This window comes from Tinamus guttatus, unplaced genomic scaffold (assembly GCF_059628265.1).
Source record: "Tinamus guttatus ecotype Peru unplaced genomic scaffold, ASM5962826v1 Tinamus_guttatus_pri_ptg000115l, whole genome shotgun sequence".
Classification (NCBI taxonomy): Eukaryota; Metazoa; Chordata; class Aves; order Tinamiformes; family Tinamidae; genus Tinamus; species Tinamus guttatus.
In genome coordinates this window covers 4,081,640-4,096,495 of record NW_028288649.1, presented here as the reverse complement: position 1 = coordinate 4,096,495, position 14,856 = coordinate 4,081,640, and the positions used below count along the sequence as shown (strand labels likewise).

Here is a 14,856-nt window from a genome sequence, read left to right as displayed (position 1 = left end):
TGATATACAGAGTAGATAAAAGAAAGAAAGAAAAAAAACATCGAAACTTAGATGCGTTAATGCCATGCTACATAACACAGTAAATGGAATAATTTGTCAGCAGTGCTGGCAACAAGAAGAGGGAGGCTATTTACAGAGTCAGCATGGCCATTGACTACAGTGGTTTAGTCTGGGAGGTAGCAGTGCAAGATAACATAGCTCAAGCTGGTTCACAATTTCAGAGGGATTTAAAAACCAAGTGCGCTACAGGTATCTTAAAATAGAAGTGCTAACTTTGTTTAGCAGATCACACTTTGAATCTTTCTGAAGCTAATGGATTGTGAAAGAAACAGTTTGCTGACACTTAAATTTTGGAACTAATGAAAACATAATTGGACTTTGAAAACATTCTGGTGTGCTCTAATTTTGCAGTGCCAAATTCTCATTTTCACCATTTGTGCTTTTAACAGATTGCAGTATTTTACAGAGCCAGTCCCCGACATAAACTGAAAATTATAAAGGTATGTTTCATGGGAGGCCAGAACATAGGACAGTTACTGTGAGCACTGTTTTTTGGTGCTTTTACTTAAATTATAATTGTCTGCAGTGTGTCAGGGTGAAACCTGAAATGCATTTGTTTTGAAAGAGAAATGCATCTTAAAATACTACCTAGGAAAATATGTAGTATCCAGGAGGGTTATGAAGTTGCTGGTATGAAACATCATGCTTTTTTCTATGTCAAGGGTCTGGTGTTGCTTGAGATTGTGTCACGTTGCAGTTGAATTGACTAGGAACTTGAGAGAACCATATTTCTGATGCTTCTCAGAACAGGATAAAGGCATGAATTTCAAGCCATATCTGAGGTAATGCTTCAATTCAGAAGCTAATAAAAGAAGCTGATAGTTCAGTATAAGAACTGGAACAATCAGAAAAGTAAAATTATGAGAAGGAAATCAAACATTAGGAGTCTATTGGAGTATATTAGGAGTATATTGAGAAATATAAGGGAAGATAACATTCAAATATAAAAATAATGTTATCTTTGTGTCATTTTCTGAGAGTGTTTTGACTTTCTTAAATGCAGGTTTTAAACATCCTAACTTTATTATCTAGACTATCTGAATATGTGAGCTAAAATTTAACCTTAAATCTTCATAAAAAATCATTAAGATGTAAGGAGTTGCATTGGTATTATTTTTTTAAATCATAATAGAACTTTAAAAAATGAAAAAAGCTTGTATTTTGAATAGTTATATGGGATGTGTTATTTCAGTGAATGATTTAAACTCTTTTCCCTTTCTTTAGTCACTGCAAAATAATGGCGCTGTAGTAGCCATGACTGGAGATGGAGTAAATGATGCTGTTGCTCTGAAGGCTGCAGATATTGGTGTGGCAATGGGGCAAACTGGAACAGATGTTTGTAAAGAGGCAGCAGATATGATCCTTGTGGATGATGATTTTCAGACAATAATGTACGTTGGATTAATGTAGATACCTTATGTTAAAGAGTTGTCATGAAATGTGGCCTGTGTTTAAAAAATATTTCTTGAACGTTTAAGTTTAGCTGTTAATAATGAATTCTTAGGTAAGTAATTGATTTTTATGATAATCACCTCTATAATAGTCCTTAAAAAATAAAAAGGCTGGGAAGATAACAGCACAGTGTGCAAATACTTCTATGTCTGCCTTTGTGTATGTTAATAACGGAACATATTTACAAAGACAGAACTTAGTCTGTGCACTGTACTGCTACCTGTCATGATAGCAATACTGCTGACACAGATCAGTTATAAATAGCAAAGGAGGTCATGTGCATTTGTGCTAAAATACTGATCTGTGCGTGTGCTTCTCCAAGTAGAGGTGTATTAGCAGAGCATTTGGAGAGAAAGGTAATTGAGGTGAAATTGTGCCTATATTAGTCCTCAGGGTGGTGAGCCTTGATTTTAATTTGTTGTTTCAGAAGTACAAATCTTATATAAAAATGAGATAGAACATTTTTCTTAGGAAATTTTACGGATATTTTTGTTTCAGAAAAATAAAGGAATACAAGCTATTTAAATTCATAAGTAAAAGTAAGTTGCTAGTTTCTGGTAATCAGTTACTTGTTCATCAACTTGATACATTTCAAATAAATTACAGTGTAGCTAACACAATCTCACTGTGTCTTTAGTAATAGTATAAGTGTTCAAGATTGTGGTTATTTCTCTTGTAAGCTGGACTGCTATCTACCCAGATAGGTTATGTTTTAAATTAGGTAGTATGCCCTCCCTCCTCACCAAAGTACAGCATTTTGTACAGTGTTTATTGAGCGCCGTTTCATCAGCCTCAGCACACTTGGGTTTGTCTGAAAGTAAAAAGCTTGTCCTCCAGCAGGAGGAGTGAAAAATCCAAGTTCAATGTGACAAAATCTAAGTAGGCAGTGGAAGGTCAGACAGTAATCTGGGAGTTGAAAAGGCTTCAGGCAACAGCGCTATGCTGTCATGCAAAAAGAAAGGAATCATTTTAAGATACCTTCGAAGAAGTGCGTAAGGCATCTGTGAAAAGCACATAGCTTTACTTGGGCTTGAAGCCACTTTTGCTGCAATACTTGGTCCAGTTTTGCTCACCTCGCCAGAAAAATTGGAAACGGAAGAAGGAAGAATGATGAACAGTGTAAGGGAAAAAGAAAGGGATGTGCCTGCATAATCGAAGAGAAAAAAGATTAGAGGGGATGGAGGAGGGATATAAGAAGCTACAGAGGGAATGCTAGTTATCTTTTTCTTCTTGCCTGATGGAGGAAATGGAAGAAGGAAGTCAGCTTTATTTGCAGTAAACTACTGTACCTTTATTTAGGTATTAGAAAGTAATTCTTACTGATACAATAGTGATGATGTGATAGGCAAGCTGTGATACATGCTACAGGTTCAATGTTTGAGCCTGTATGTGTTTGATTCGGTTGCAGTGTGGTACAGTTAAGAATAAATAGCTTTGGGAAGTTTTCATCCTTCTTTTTTAGTAAGTGTGTGTTGTTTGTTTTTTGTTTTTTTAAATCATCACATTGAACCAGAAAGACTCATCTGGGATGATGGTGAATCTTAATAAAGAGATTTTACTAGTGAAATTTAAAATAAGCAGTTGAAATAAATTTTATCACGATGATTTTCATATAATAGCAAAGTTGAAAACAAAAAGTGTCAAAGTTTTAAGAACCTCCATTCCACGTGTTTTTCATATTTGCAATGCTGTGTAAAATAATTGAAATAATTTATGCTTTTGTGTGGCTTTTTAAGCTTTTGGATAATAGCCTCATTTATTTAGTGGTGTAATCTTTGTTTTTAATTGCAGGTCTGCAATTGAAGAGGGTAAAGGAATTTATAATAACATAAAAAATTTTGTTAGATTTCAACTGAGCACGTAAGTTAAACATTGTAATCGAATGCTTAATACTGTAATATCAGAAGCTTCTAATTGTGAATGAATGAAAGCATCATGAAGGAGATGCTCCACAAATTCACATGAATATTGTAGACTTTACATTTTTTAAGGAACAAAAGAATAATGTAATAGGCTTTATTATATAAGTCATACCTAATATTATATACTATAATACACTATACAAATATATATTATATACTGTAAGTACTATAATATATACACTATAGTGTATATATATTATTATATGTTTATAAACTTATTCCTGTTAAGATGTGAAAAGTCCCTGACTAACATGAGAGAGAGAAACAGGGCAGCTGTCTCTGGGTTCTTGTTTAAAGGGGATGTGTCTCTTCTGGCACAGTCATCCTGTTCTCCTCAACAAGAACATGTGCTTCAAATGGAGGCAACTGGGTAAACCGGAGGACAGGGTTGTGTGTGTGTTTTTTTTTATTTTTTTTTTTTATTTTGATTCCGTGTACCCATTTGTAGGATATAAGTTAACTCCACAAAGCTGATTTCTTTTTCCTGGATACATTCAAGTGCATTTGTGGTGTTAACTGTATTATCTGTAGATAGGACAGGGAAAGGAGTTTATATAAAGCTTTATTTTCAAATGTGCTTGAGTCTCCTTCGTTGTGCCTGGTTTCAAGAGCGTGGTTTTCTTTTCACAGTGTTCTTAATGTGCGTTTCTGCAGCATTCATGGCATTCCCTGAGGGGTTGAATGACGTTCAAATTTTTTTTGAAAAAAAAATGCTCTTAAACTCATATGAAGTGTCATATGCATCCCATCTTGTGACTAGTGTCATGTGTTCGTAGGAGGGACCTTCAAGGGACCTGTTAGTGTGGAATATCTGAGGACAGATAATTTTGGGAAGTGTCTGCTGTTCTGTTAGCCTTGGGAAGGGTAGCCTCAGGATTTTGAAGAATGAGTTACCTTTCTTTCTGCCCTGCTTTTGTCAGGCAGAGAACAGTGGGGTTCAGCAGGAGGCGAGTTTCAGAATTATTGTAAGCCTTGCTCTGAGCTTGCAGATGTGAAACCATTTCATCTTGCACCAAACCCCACTAGCTGCCTACCTGTTCAGAGAAGTCTGTAGTACTAAGCTTGCAGCCAGCCATTCTGTTTCCCTTTTCTATAGCCTCTTGCTGATAACGAGTGGTGGTGCAGGTATTCTAGGGAACTTGTGAAGTACCTTACACTAACCGTCAAGGTACTGATGGGGCACCAAGGTGTTTAGCTCAAGAGCAGAAAAGCAGCTTGCTTTTCAAAACCATATTTAAAAGTTCAACTTTTTGCACTGCTTTTGTGAAAAGAACAAAAAAGCATGAGACTTAGTTCCCCAAAGAGAAAAATGAATTTAGGTGAAGCTGAATGGTAACTCTGAAATGTTACTTTAAAGTTTGGGAAAACTTAAAAGACAGGAGAATTTGTGTCTTAAGTTGCCGTTGTCCTCTTAAACAAGGACTATGTTGAGATGAGTATTCTAAATGAATCCATACACTACCACTTAAATTTAGGATTACAGCAAACATGATTTAAGTAGTCAAAGTCTATCCATATCTCCTCTTAGACACTTGAACTGTTGTTGAAGAAGTTATTAGTGGATCTTCAGAAATGTTCCATGCTGACAGTTCTTCAATGGATTCTTTCAACAGGAGCATAGCAGCATTGACTTTAATCTCACTGGCAACGTTAATGAACTTTCCCAATCCTCTCAATGCCATGCAGATCTTATGGATTAATATTATTATGGATGGACCTCCAGCTCAAAGGTGAGTTATTTTAATCTCTGCCAGGAGTCTGTAGTCCTTTCCTTTCAGCAAGCTAAAAGATTGCTAATAGTAGTAATAGTAATAATAAAAACAGAAGTGGTAAACATTAAGTAACAATGTTTTGAGAAACAAATACCAACTCTTTTGTTTGAGTTACTGTATTTGTAATTTAGTTGTGTTAGGTTCTTTGATTTGTTTAGTATCTAGTGGTGGTTGGGGCAACATGGATACCTAAAGCTCCACAGATGTGGCCATGAAACCTGCTTGCAAGAGTCTGGCTTTCCTCTAGGCTTTTCCTCCCACCCTCATCCTACAGGAGAGGGTGGAGAGAGGAGGAGGAGGAGGGAAGCAGCCCTAGAATCCCTGGGCTGAACTGGTCAAGGTGACAAAAATGGGAGGGGGGGGGACCATTCTGTAGGCTCCTGGGTTAACACTGATATCTGGTAATTGGGGTAGTGCTGATGAGGTGCACGTTTGGATTCTCAGCATCCTGCGGAGTTAAGAGTGTCGCCTGGTACTAATGCTTGTAGCTCAGTGCTCTGAGAATGAGAACAGAAAGTGTGTGTTTGAGGTGAATTGTGGTCTGTGAAGAGAGCATAGAAACCTCTATTTTCAACTCATAGCAGAATCAAGAAATTATTTTGTGGTGATAAAAATCTAAGATATTTTTCATTTTAAGTCTTGGGGTAGAGCCTGTGGATAAAGATGTTATTCAGAAGCCTCCAAGAAATCTGAAGGACAGCATTTTGACCAAAAACCTGATTGTTAAAATACTGGTTTCATCAATAATTATCGTGTGTGGAACATTGTTTGTCTTCTGGAGAGAGGTATGATGTGTGCAAAAGTTAGAGCAGTAACAAATTAAATTTAAAACTATTTTTTAAATATTAATTTTTAAATTAAATTATTATTAAAATTATTTATTAAAATTATTCTTATACCAGCAGTTAGAAATCAGAATGTACTTTAATTGCAAGTTTTATCCATGTTTATTTAAAAATCTATTCAGCTAGCAGATTTAATAAACTAAGTTGAGACTAATAGATGTTGCCTTTGCTTTCACATACTAGCTAGTAGAATTTAAATTCTTGTGATAACTTCTAGTTATTCAGGATTTAAAGCATGATACAAACATGTTGTTTTCTCTTATTGGCAGCTAAGAGACAATGTAATAACACCTCGAGACACAACCATGACTTTCACCTGTTTTGTATTTTTTGATATGTTCAATGCTTTGAGTTCTAGATCTCAGGTAAGTGATTCACACTGTTCATTTACACAAGAAATATTTTTATTCCAAGGAGCATTTTGCTCTGTTCAACTTTTGGGTATTTTGCTGCATATTTAATTAATGTGTGCTATTAAGCTTTGGAATTTCATATATTTAATAGGTCGCCTTAAATTACGGAGAAGTGCTAGTTTCCTTAAGTTGTTTTATGTTATGCAAAGCTGGTAGTGATGCTTCTGTCCTGTTGGGGTTGAGGAAGAAGAAACCTTTAACAAAAGCCAAAGTAATGTTTCCATGTGCTGTTGTTTACGTTTGGTTTGATTTCTTTTTCCTGAAAATTGTCATTTCAGAACTTGTGCCAAAATCTGAAATGTTTTGAAGTCCGTAACTTTTATTTTGTAATCAGTAAAGCCCATAACATAAGGGCAACTTTTAAGTTACTCTTCCCATATTTTGTTTCTTTTTTAAGAGTAAAAAATTTTGTACTAGTTGAAGAAAAGATTGTTAATATACATTAGTATGTTTACTCTGGCACTGTTATCTGTGCATCATGCCCTCTGTTTAAGTTTATGATGAAGTTGACACCTTTTCATGCATTGTATCTGAGCTCAGTATGCAAGTCCCTGTGAAGACAGATCTGCGCTCTAATTGTCCAAGAGAAAATGAAATCAGTCTGTCAAAGAACTTATCCTAGGTAACTTCAAACTCAACAGCTATTTTTTACAGCTTTTTAAAGGCCGGATGAAAAGACTGGTTACAAATTAGTTTCTCAGGTAGACTATTAAAATTATATGTAAAATATAATATTATTTATTTTATAGGCAAAATCTGTGTTTGAGATTGGACTTTGCAGTAATAAAATGTTCTGCTATGCGGTCCTTGGATCTATAATGGGACAATTACTGGTCATTTACTTTCCTCCACTTCAGAAGGTTTTCCAAACAGAGAGCCTGAGTATCTTGGGTAAGAACTTTTCCTCTTTAACTTCGTGTATTACAGTTTAATTTATATGTGCAAGGTTGACTGTTTTAAAGGGCACTTTGCAGCCATTTTAATACGAAGGAATAAACTTGCCACTAACTTTTTCTAAAGAAAAAAAAAAAAAGGTATTTTATTGGGAACCACGAGGAAATGCATACATACACAAAAAAATGGGTCAGTACCTTATAAAATTTCTTAGGTGTTTTATGATGGGTATTTTCAATGGAAATTTTGATATAGGCAAAATTGAAGTATGAACATCCATTTTTTAAAAAACACTTAATCTTGCTATTTGGCATATTTTTATAATAGAAATACCTTATTTAGTTAGAAATCTTAATCCTTTATTTATTAATGAACTGTACTTGGATAAAAAGATAGGAAGATTTTTAAGGGGCTGTAGATACATTGCTGCTACAATAGTTGGCCTCATTAAAGCTTGTTATCACTGGAGTAAATGATTGGTGTAAAATGCATGTTGTTATATAATTCTTTCTTTTTTGTTGTAGTGTTGTGTTTGAGAATCTATTGTTTCAGCATAAAATCTAATTATCTTGCTTAGACGGATGTTCTTTGTTTTCAAGCATGCTAATAAAAACAGTAAGGTTATGCAGTACCTGGAAAGGTTGAAATCTCATGCCTTTCTTTGTGCCTATACACTGTATGTTAATTTTCTGATCCCACATATATTCTTGCGTCATTTCTTCTGAAATGACCCAATGATCAGAAGGCAACATAAGTCATGAGAGTCTTGCTCTTTCGTAGATCTATCCTCAGCCTCGAAGAGCAAACCTTTTAAAATCAGGCTGCTGTCTCTTTCAGATTTATTGTTTCTTCTGGGACTCACTTCCTCTGTGTGCATAGTGACTGAGATCATAAAGAAGTTTGAAAGAAGCAAGGAAAAGATGCAAAAACGTGGAAGTTCTTCTTCTTCGTCCGTTTCGTCTTTCCTTGACGTATGATGCATATTGCATTCTTTTGTTTGCAAACTTAGGGATTGCTGTCTGAAGATGTAGGGGAGAGCAAAACAATATTTGGAGGATAAAGAAATCCCGAGGGCTTTTGACAAGCCCTTTTTTTTCACTGTCTAATAATGAACGTTCATGTTTCAAGACTGTTGATAATTTAACTCCCAGGTGTGGGAGTAACAAATGAAATTATGCAACTTTGGTAACATTTTTCCTCAAATGTAAATTTACTTTTGAAATTCGATGGAATTTTGTGTGTGGGAGCTTAATTTAAAAAAAGAAGGGTCTAGGCCCTAGTCCCATTCTCTGCACTTAAGATATATAACTGTGTAAAATCCTTCTCTTAGATATAAATATTTTAGTTTGTTTTTATTTAAAACATTGTACTATTTTACTTTTATGGTGGTGGGACTTTGCTACTAATACAAGGATAAAAATTATTTCAGAGGCATTCCACTGGGTTTAGTCTTGTCACAAGAGTGCCATATTCCAGCTACTGTATTTATTTACTTTATCCTGCAGTGTGTAAGCGGCTCAAGTAACTTGTGCTGTTTTGGTTTTTTTTTTTATTTTTATTTTTTTGTTTGTTTTTGTATCCTGATTTTTTTGCACAGGACGTGACTGCTGTCAGATCACTGTTTTGTTTTTGTTTTGTTCTTTTTTTTTCTGTGATTGAAAAGCCTATACTGCAATTTGAAGTAAATGTTTGCTTTTCTTAAATTGTGTGGTGTCTCAATGCTTTAAAAATAACTGGCATTTACACCAGATTGTCCTGCTTGTTCTGGCATCCTTTCAGGTACCAGCTTTGTTTCATCGCTGTTACATGTTCACTTTAGCTTACAACTGCTAGACTGCCCGAGCAGTCCCAAGCCAGGGTAATTGAAGTTATCTTGTAGAACACTGAATTAAAAAACGAATGAACTAAGTCTCACTCTAATGGCACAAAAATCCATTCCTCTTTATGGACAAGTCTGTCTTTTTGCTTCTCCTTTGCTTGATTTCTTCTTGATCACAAAATAATTTTTTGCTACAGTGTATCTTACAGTTCTAACTTAAAAAATGACCTTTGGGAACTAAAAACAGAGTGGAGTCTTGACATGGTAAAAAGTAGTTTTCATGTATGAACAATGCCTGGTTACTGTGGTATTCACTAATGAGCTTTTTAGCTACTCCGTGTTATTTCCTAATCGTTGAAGAAAATTAATAACATACCACTTTCTGAGCAGAAGACCTGAATAAGGCATCTTAGTCTAGAAAAGAAGTAGGACTTCAGACACTGAAGAACAAATTTTTTTTACAAAGAATTATTTTGTAGAGGACAAGGTATGTTGGTAATAAACATAGGAAAGTTATGCTTAGCAAAATGAAAAAGGAAGGTTTTGTTTGAGTAAACATTTAAGTTGCAGTCACTAACCCTTTTCAGCTTTCTTGACAAAACAGCTGCTGGAAGTAGGACTTTGTAGACTGCTATTTAGAAAGGTGTTAGAAAAATCCAGTAAACTGCTCTGTTGTTGAGTAGGGATGCCATCTGCTGGTATTGAGTAAAGAACAGTTCTGTACGTGGAACAAATTTGTTAAATGCCATTTCAAAATTTCTCAAATAATTCTTATATATTAAAAATTATTCATAACTTATTGAATAGGTTATGGATAGCATTAACACTTCACATGCAGTGTTAGGCATGTTTTGAAGAAGAGGTAGAAGAAAGCTAACATTAAATGTCACCACAGGAAGAAAAATATATATGTATACTGTAGATCTCAACTGTCTAATTTCTCGCTTTCATCTTAGCAAGTGGTTTTTCACCTGAGAACCTGTTTAAAAAATAAATAAAATAATTGATGCAAATGAATCAAGGACTTGTGTGGGGGAAAAAAAGCCCAGCAAATTCCAATCCCAGCTGCATGGTGTTAAAAATCATTTCATGAACAATAGTTTCAGTTCTCCCCTCCGAGCAATGCAAAACTGTTAAGGTCACAGAAAGGCTGAGTTTCTGGTGGAGCAGCTCTCAAGGCCTTTGTCTTGTTACACACTTTCTTCTTTCTGGGGCGCTTGGCTTTGGTCTGGGGCTTTTCCTGAAAGAAGTCTGGTGGTACAGTTGACTGCACCGTGTCTAGTAAATCCTGATAAAACTGAGTCATTTTTGGAGTTGAAATAAAATTTTCTGCTGAAGGTGATGATTTAAACTCTTGACACAGTCTCTGCACAAGCGTTCCATTATAAATCCTGCCCAAAAGAAAGAGGAAAATTTCCTCATTGAGAATTATAACAACAGTAGCAAACAGAAGCATGCTGCTGAGAGACCATGCATTTAAGTAACACAATATTCACTGGTGGATGCCAGCAGAATACCTGGTCTACAATGTCTCTGTGTTCATTATCTTTAGGGAAAGGAATCCAAATACAGTAACATTCACGCAGGGAGTTGATGACCCAGAAAGCAGGTGTGTGATGCATTTCATCAGGCACATGTGTGGAAAGGAGATGTCTGAAACACTCCTACCTGCTTATGTCTGGCTCAGCAAGAGGAGAGCCGAGTAGCTGGTTGAGATGAAATCCCATCTGGAGACAGCACTGCCACTGGCAAAAAGAGTGTGCAGCATCTAAATCAAAGGCCATATTTTCCAGTTGCTGTTCCTTCTCCTTTGGAAATAGCTTATACACAATGCTGTCACCTTCAAAACTTAAATCTGTGGGAGCTAGAGTATGGATAAACAAATGACATATACATGAAAAAAAAATCTGCAGTGAACAGTAAGAAAGATATCTACAGAATTTATAAACCTTCAACCCAAATAGCTATATTTCAGGAAGAATAAATAGTAATGTGTTTTTAAATATGTGAAACAAATTTGAGACATTGAATTGTAAGAATTCAAACAACTATCTCTGAGAATCTTGAAACTGTGAAATCAAATTATCTAATGAGCAGGATTACTGTTACACTAATCTGTGTGTGAGTGGATCAGTTTGAAAAGAGATTCCCAGTGTCCTTTCAGGCTGCTTAGTGGTAACCCTATCTATTAAGCTTTAAAGTCTAGAAACTAAAGAAAAAAATAAAACCCTGGCATGCACAATCAAACCACGGATTCCTCCTGAAGGAAATGCTAATATATGTTCTTACTGCTAATGGCTCTGAATATTACTGAAAGTAGTAAGGACTCACAAAAATTGTTTAAATTTTAATTCTCTCAGTGCACGGGTATATAAAGTCTGCCTGCACAACTTAATACATTTTTAAGTAGAGATGATTTTAGAAAAATCGCTCCTGAAAGAAAAAAAAAAATACATATCAGAGTACATATAACTGGAGTTACTCTTTTTTGAGGCATGAAGCTGTTAAGTTTGCAGAAAGAAATTATTTTGCATTTTTGAACCTTATACATAAGGTAATCTTTTGGTCCTAAAAAATTTACTAATGCAAAGCAATGTTTTACACGACATAAAAGCACTATTTCACCTAGTGTGTTGAACTGTAGGATAGCACTGTTTCACTGCTCTTCAATGAAAGGAAGTCACACTTCAGGAAATAGTGTAAATCAGTGCTAATTCATATGAATTCGTACCATTAATTAAGGAAAAAAAAAAAAAAAAACAACAACAGAGGAAAAAACCCCAAGAGTTAAGGTATAGGCTTTCATATTAGTTGAACATCTAAAATAGTATTCCTCGGACACCTACCTGCGTCCTGTGTTGTGCTGTGTAATTCCCCAGATACTATCATTAGAAGCAAAGCCTTTAACTGATGCAGTTTCACTTTTGGTTCTGAACTATGTATCCAGTAACAGGTTACAGCAAAAGGGAGCTGTAAGTGACTGGGGACAGACTCCAGGATACTTTTTTTCACTCCTAGAGTCTCCAGCAAAAGCTTTAGACGACACGATATGGGCACCTGTAAATCAAAGAAAAAGTCAAGAGTACAAAAAGAAAGGGAACAGACTTCATTTGCTGCAAGCAAGTTCATGCTATTTCCAAAATGTGAATGAACTTCAACTAGCCTGTGCTTCAGATTTCCCATAAAAATATGGTTTTGCTAAGTTGCACAGACACTCTGAACAGGACATACTAAGTACAACTATGTTTTGGGGAGAAGGATAACAGTAGTTTTTTACAAGCCTGAAATCAATTAGATTTTTCAAGATGTCAGAGTCCCCTGCAAAATCAGGTGATTTAAGTTACATGCAAAAACCAACCTGGCTGGAAAATCTGGTAACCAAGATGTATTATAGTCACTTTGGCACGACAGATAAATATGTATAATTTCATTATGTGCCTTTTAGAAGTTACTTAAGAGTTGTAATGCTTACACCTATTTTGATGTGCTAGAAGCACACTCACCTGCAGTAGCGATGAAAACTTCCATATGAAGCTTGCATTTATTTTCACATGTGAACTATGAACTTCCAGCACATGTGCATAAAAAAGAAAAGCTATGTGCCCTCTTTGTCTTCAACTGATGTGCTACAACTGACCCAAAAGCCTCGACAGATACAGGACATAACATGCAAGAGGTAAAGTATATTGAATTGCTAATGCCAAACTGACACTTGCCAAAATTGCTAGTGGGAGAACTAACCATTAGCACTTTTTCTTTTTAAGCTGTTTTCCCGGTGCTATTCTGTCTGGCAAGTAGCAGCTTCTGTTGAGCCAGGCTACAGAACTGCTCGGCAGGTGGGAGATTGATAGATGGAAATAACGGTGATGTAAGAAAAGGTATGTGCCAGATTTTGCTTCAGAATATTGTTTTGGAACATTCATGGCCTGACCAAGTGTAAAGTAAGTTTCACAGTGTTGAAAGAAATGCATTTTTGTAAATCTCACAAAACTGCTGAGTGCTTTCCTAAAGTGAAAGAAGCAAGTATTAGTTTAACAGACTACAGAGGGACAAAAGGAGATATAACGGAAAGCTTAAGCAATGCTGAACACAGACACAACGGACTTTTCCCATAATTTGTCTAGGTACTCTCAGAAAAGGAAAGAAAATTACGCAGCTCCTCTTACAGGACAAGCTGAGAAGCATTTAAGCACTTGAGTACTTAAGCGTATTGAGTATATAGTTATTGTGGGAATCATCAGCGAGACATCTTAGTGCAGGCATCACATTTAGAGCATCAGTTTGTCACCATGAATCCCGACTCAGAAAACATTATTAACCGTGGTCTGCTGTGATAACAATTTACCTCTCTTAATCTCTCCAAAGGAAATGGCTCAACACAAAAATCTGCGGGCAGGCTTGCTGCTTGAACAAATCTTTTTTCAATGGTCTTTTGGATTCTGCCAAACTCGCACACACCTGGCAGCTTGTTGGCCTGCTGCCTCCTCGGCGCAGCAGCGCGTGCCGTGCTCGGCAGCAGCGCGTAGATGACCTGCCGAAGGGGCCGCGCCGCGTCGTGCGCGCTGCCGCGCTCCATGTCCTCCACCTGCACGGGGAGGAAGGTGCTTCCCAGGCGCAGCACGTTGCAGACCAACGGCGAGAGCTCGGCCGCGGCCAGCGCGTCGAGCACCCACTGCGGCAGCCCCGACTCCCGGGCCTCCTGCGACTCGTACTTGCCGCGCTGGACCAAGGCCTCGACGTCGCCGTTGCCGGGCGCGTAGTCGTCCATGGCGGCGCGCAGGTGCTCCCTCACCTCGCCGCGCCGCCGCTCGCCCAGGTACTCCAGGACGCCCTCGATGGCCTCGGCGGGCCCGGCGAAGCGCGAGAGCCAGCGCAGCAGCCCCGGCAGGCGCCCGTGCCGCCCGCGGCCGTGGCCGCAGCACGTGGCGCCCAGCGGCGCCCGGCCGAAGAAGGCGGCGAGCGCCTGCAGCTGCCCATAGTCATTGCCCACCATGGCGGCGAAGAGCGGCAGCAGCGTCGGCTCCAGCAGCCCGAAGTGGCTGCAGAAGCTCTCGGAGGAGAAGCGGCGCGCGGGGATGTAGGGGCCCAGCGCGTCGCCCTCGCCGCCGCGCACGCGCCGCCACTCGAAGTGGCTGAGCGGGCAGTAGCCGCCGCGCAGCTCGAAGATGCAGAAGTCGCTGTCGAGGGCGAGCACGGGGCAGCCCCAGCGGTTGGCGAGCGTGGCGAGCTCGCGGTCCGCCTCGCCGAGGCACTGCGCGAGGGGCACGCCGAGCCGCCGCAGCGCCTGCACGAACGCCTCGCGCGCCAGCAGCGGCACCACCGCGCAGCCGGGGCCGCGGGCCAGGCGGTGCGCGGCGCGGAGGCGCTGCCCGGCGCGCGTCCGCAGCGTGGCCAGCTTGGCGTCGGCGGCGCCGCGGCCGCCGTCGAGCAGCACGCAGGCGGCCACGCCGCACGCGCGCAGGCTGCCGAAGAAGGCGCCCGCGGCCGCCGCGAAGGCGCCGTAGTCGCCGCCGCGCCGCGCGTCGGCGCCGCAGCCCACGTAGAGCCAGTGGTAGAGGCTGTTGCCGTCGATGACGAGCTTGGTGCGCCGCAGCCGCACGGGCGCCAGAAACCCGCCGTGCTCCTCCACGAAGCCCGTCAGCCCCGGGACGCCCATGATGGCGGCGCGCGGCGGGAAAA

At 39.0% G+C, this 14,856-nt stretch overlaps 2 protein-coding genes across 3 annotated transcripts in view; one reads left to right on the top strand and one right to left on the bottom strand.

Moving 5' to 3' along the window:
* The window catches only part of ATP2C1 (ATPase secretory pathway Ca2+ transporting 1), a 62,188-nt gene extending 53,400 nt beyond the window's left edge, over positions 1-8,788 (top strand). For both annotated transcript variants that reach the window (XM_088521121.1, XM_088521120.1), the window contains 8 exons: positions 450-500; positions 1,285-1,451; positions 3,304-3,372; positions 5,048-5,164; positions 5,844-5,991; positions 6,321-6,416; positions 7,214-7,355; positions 8,196-8,788. In XM_088521121.1, coding sequence (XP_088377247.1) covers positions 450-500; positions 1,285-1,451; positions 3,304-3,372; positions 5,048-5,164; positions 5,844-5,991; positions 6,321-6,416; positions 7,214-7,355; positions 8,196-8,335 — 930 coding nt within the window. In that variant the 3' untranslated portion in view covers positions 8,336-8,788. The remainder of the gene's footprint in view (positions 1-449; positions 501-1,284; positions 1,452-3,303; positions 3,373-5,047; positions 5,165-5,843; positions 5,992-6,320; positions 6,417-7,213; positions 7,356-8,195) is intronic.
* Positions 8,789-10,279: 1,491 nt separating this feature from the next.
* ASTE1 (asteroid structure-specific endonuclease 1) lies at positions 10,280-14,837 on the bottom strand. Its single transcript, XM_088521127.1, has 4 exons — positions 13,523-14,837; positions 12,024-12,234; positions 10,846-11,041; positions 10,280-10,568 (listed from the first exon to the last, which is right to left on the bottom strand). Exons 1-4 carry the CDS (start codon positions 14,831-14,833, stop codon positions 10,280-10,282), a joined length of 2,007 nt encoding a protein of 668 aa, XP_088377253.1. The 5' UTR covers positions 14,834-14,837.
* Positions 14,838-14,856: the final 19 nt, after the last annotated feature.

Excerpts from the sequence above, each read along its gene's own strand:
- ASTE1 (XM_088521127.1), bottom strand. The coding sequence starts at position 14,833 with ATGGGCGTCCCGGGGCTGACGGGCTTCGTGGAGGAGCACGGCGGGTTT. Across the intron at positions 12,235-13,522 it reads CTTTGGAGAGATTAAGAGAG|GTGCCCATATCGTGTCGTCT; the intron begins GTAAATTGTTAT and ends TTTGATTTACAG. Across the intron at positions 11,042-12,023 it reads CAGCACAACACAGGACGCAG|CTCCCACAGATTTAAGTTTT; the intron begins GTAGGTGTCCGA and ends TCCATACTCTAG.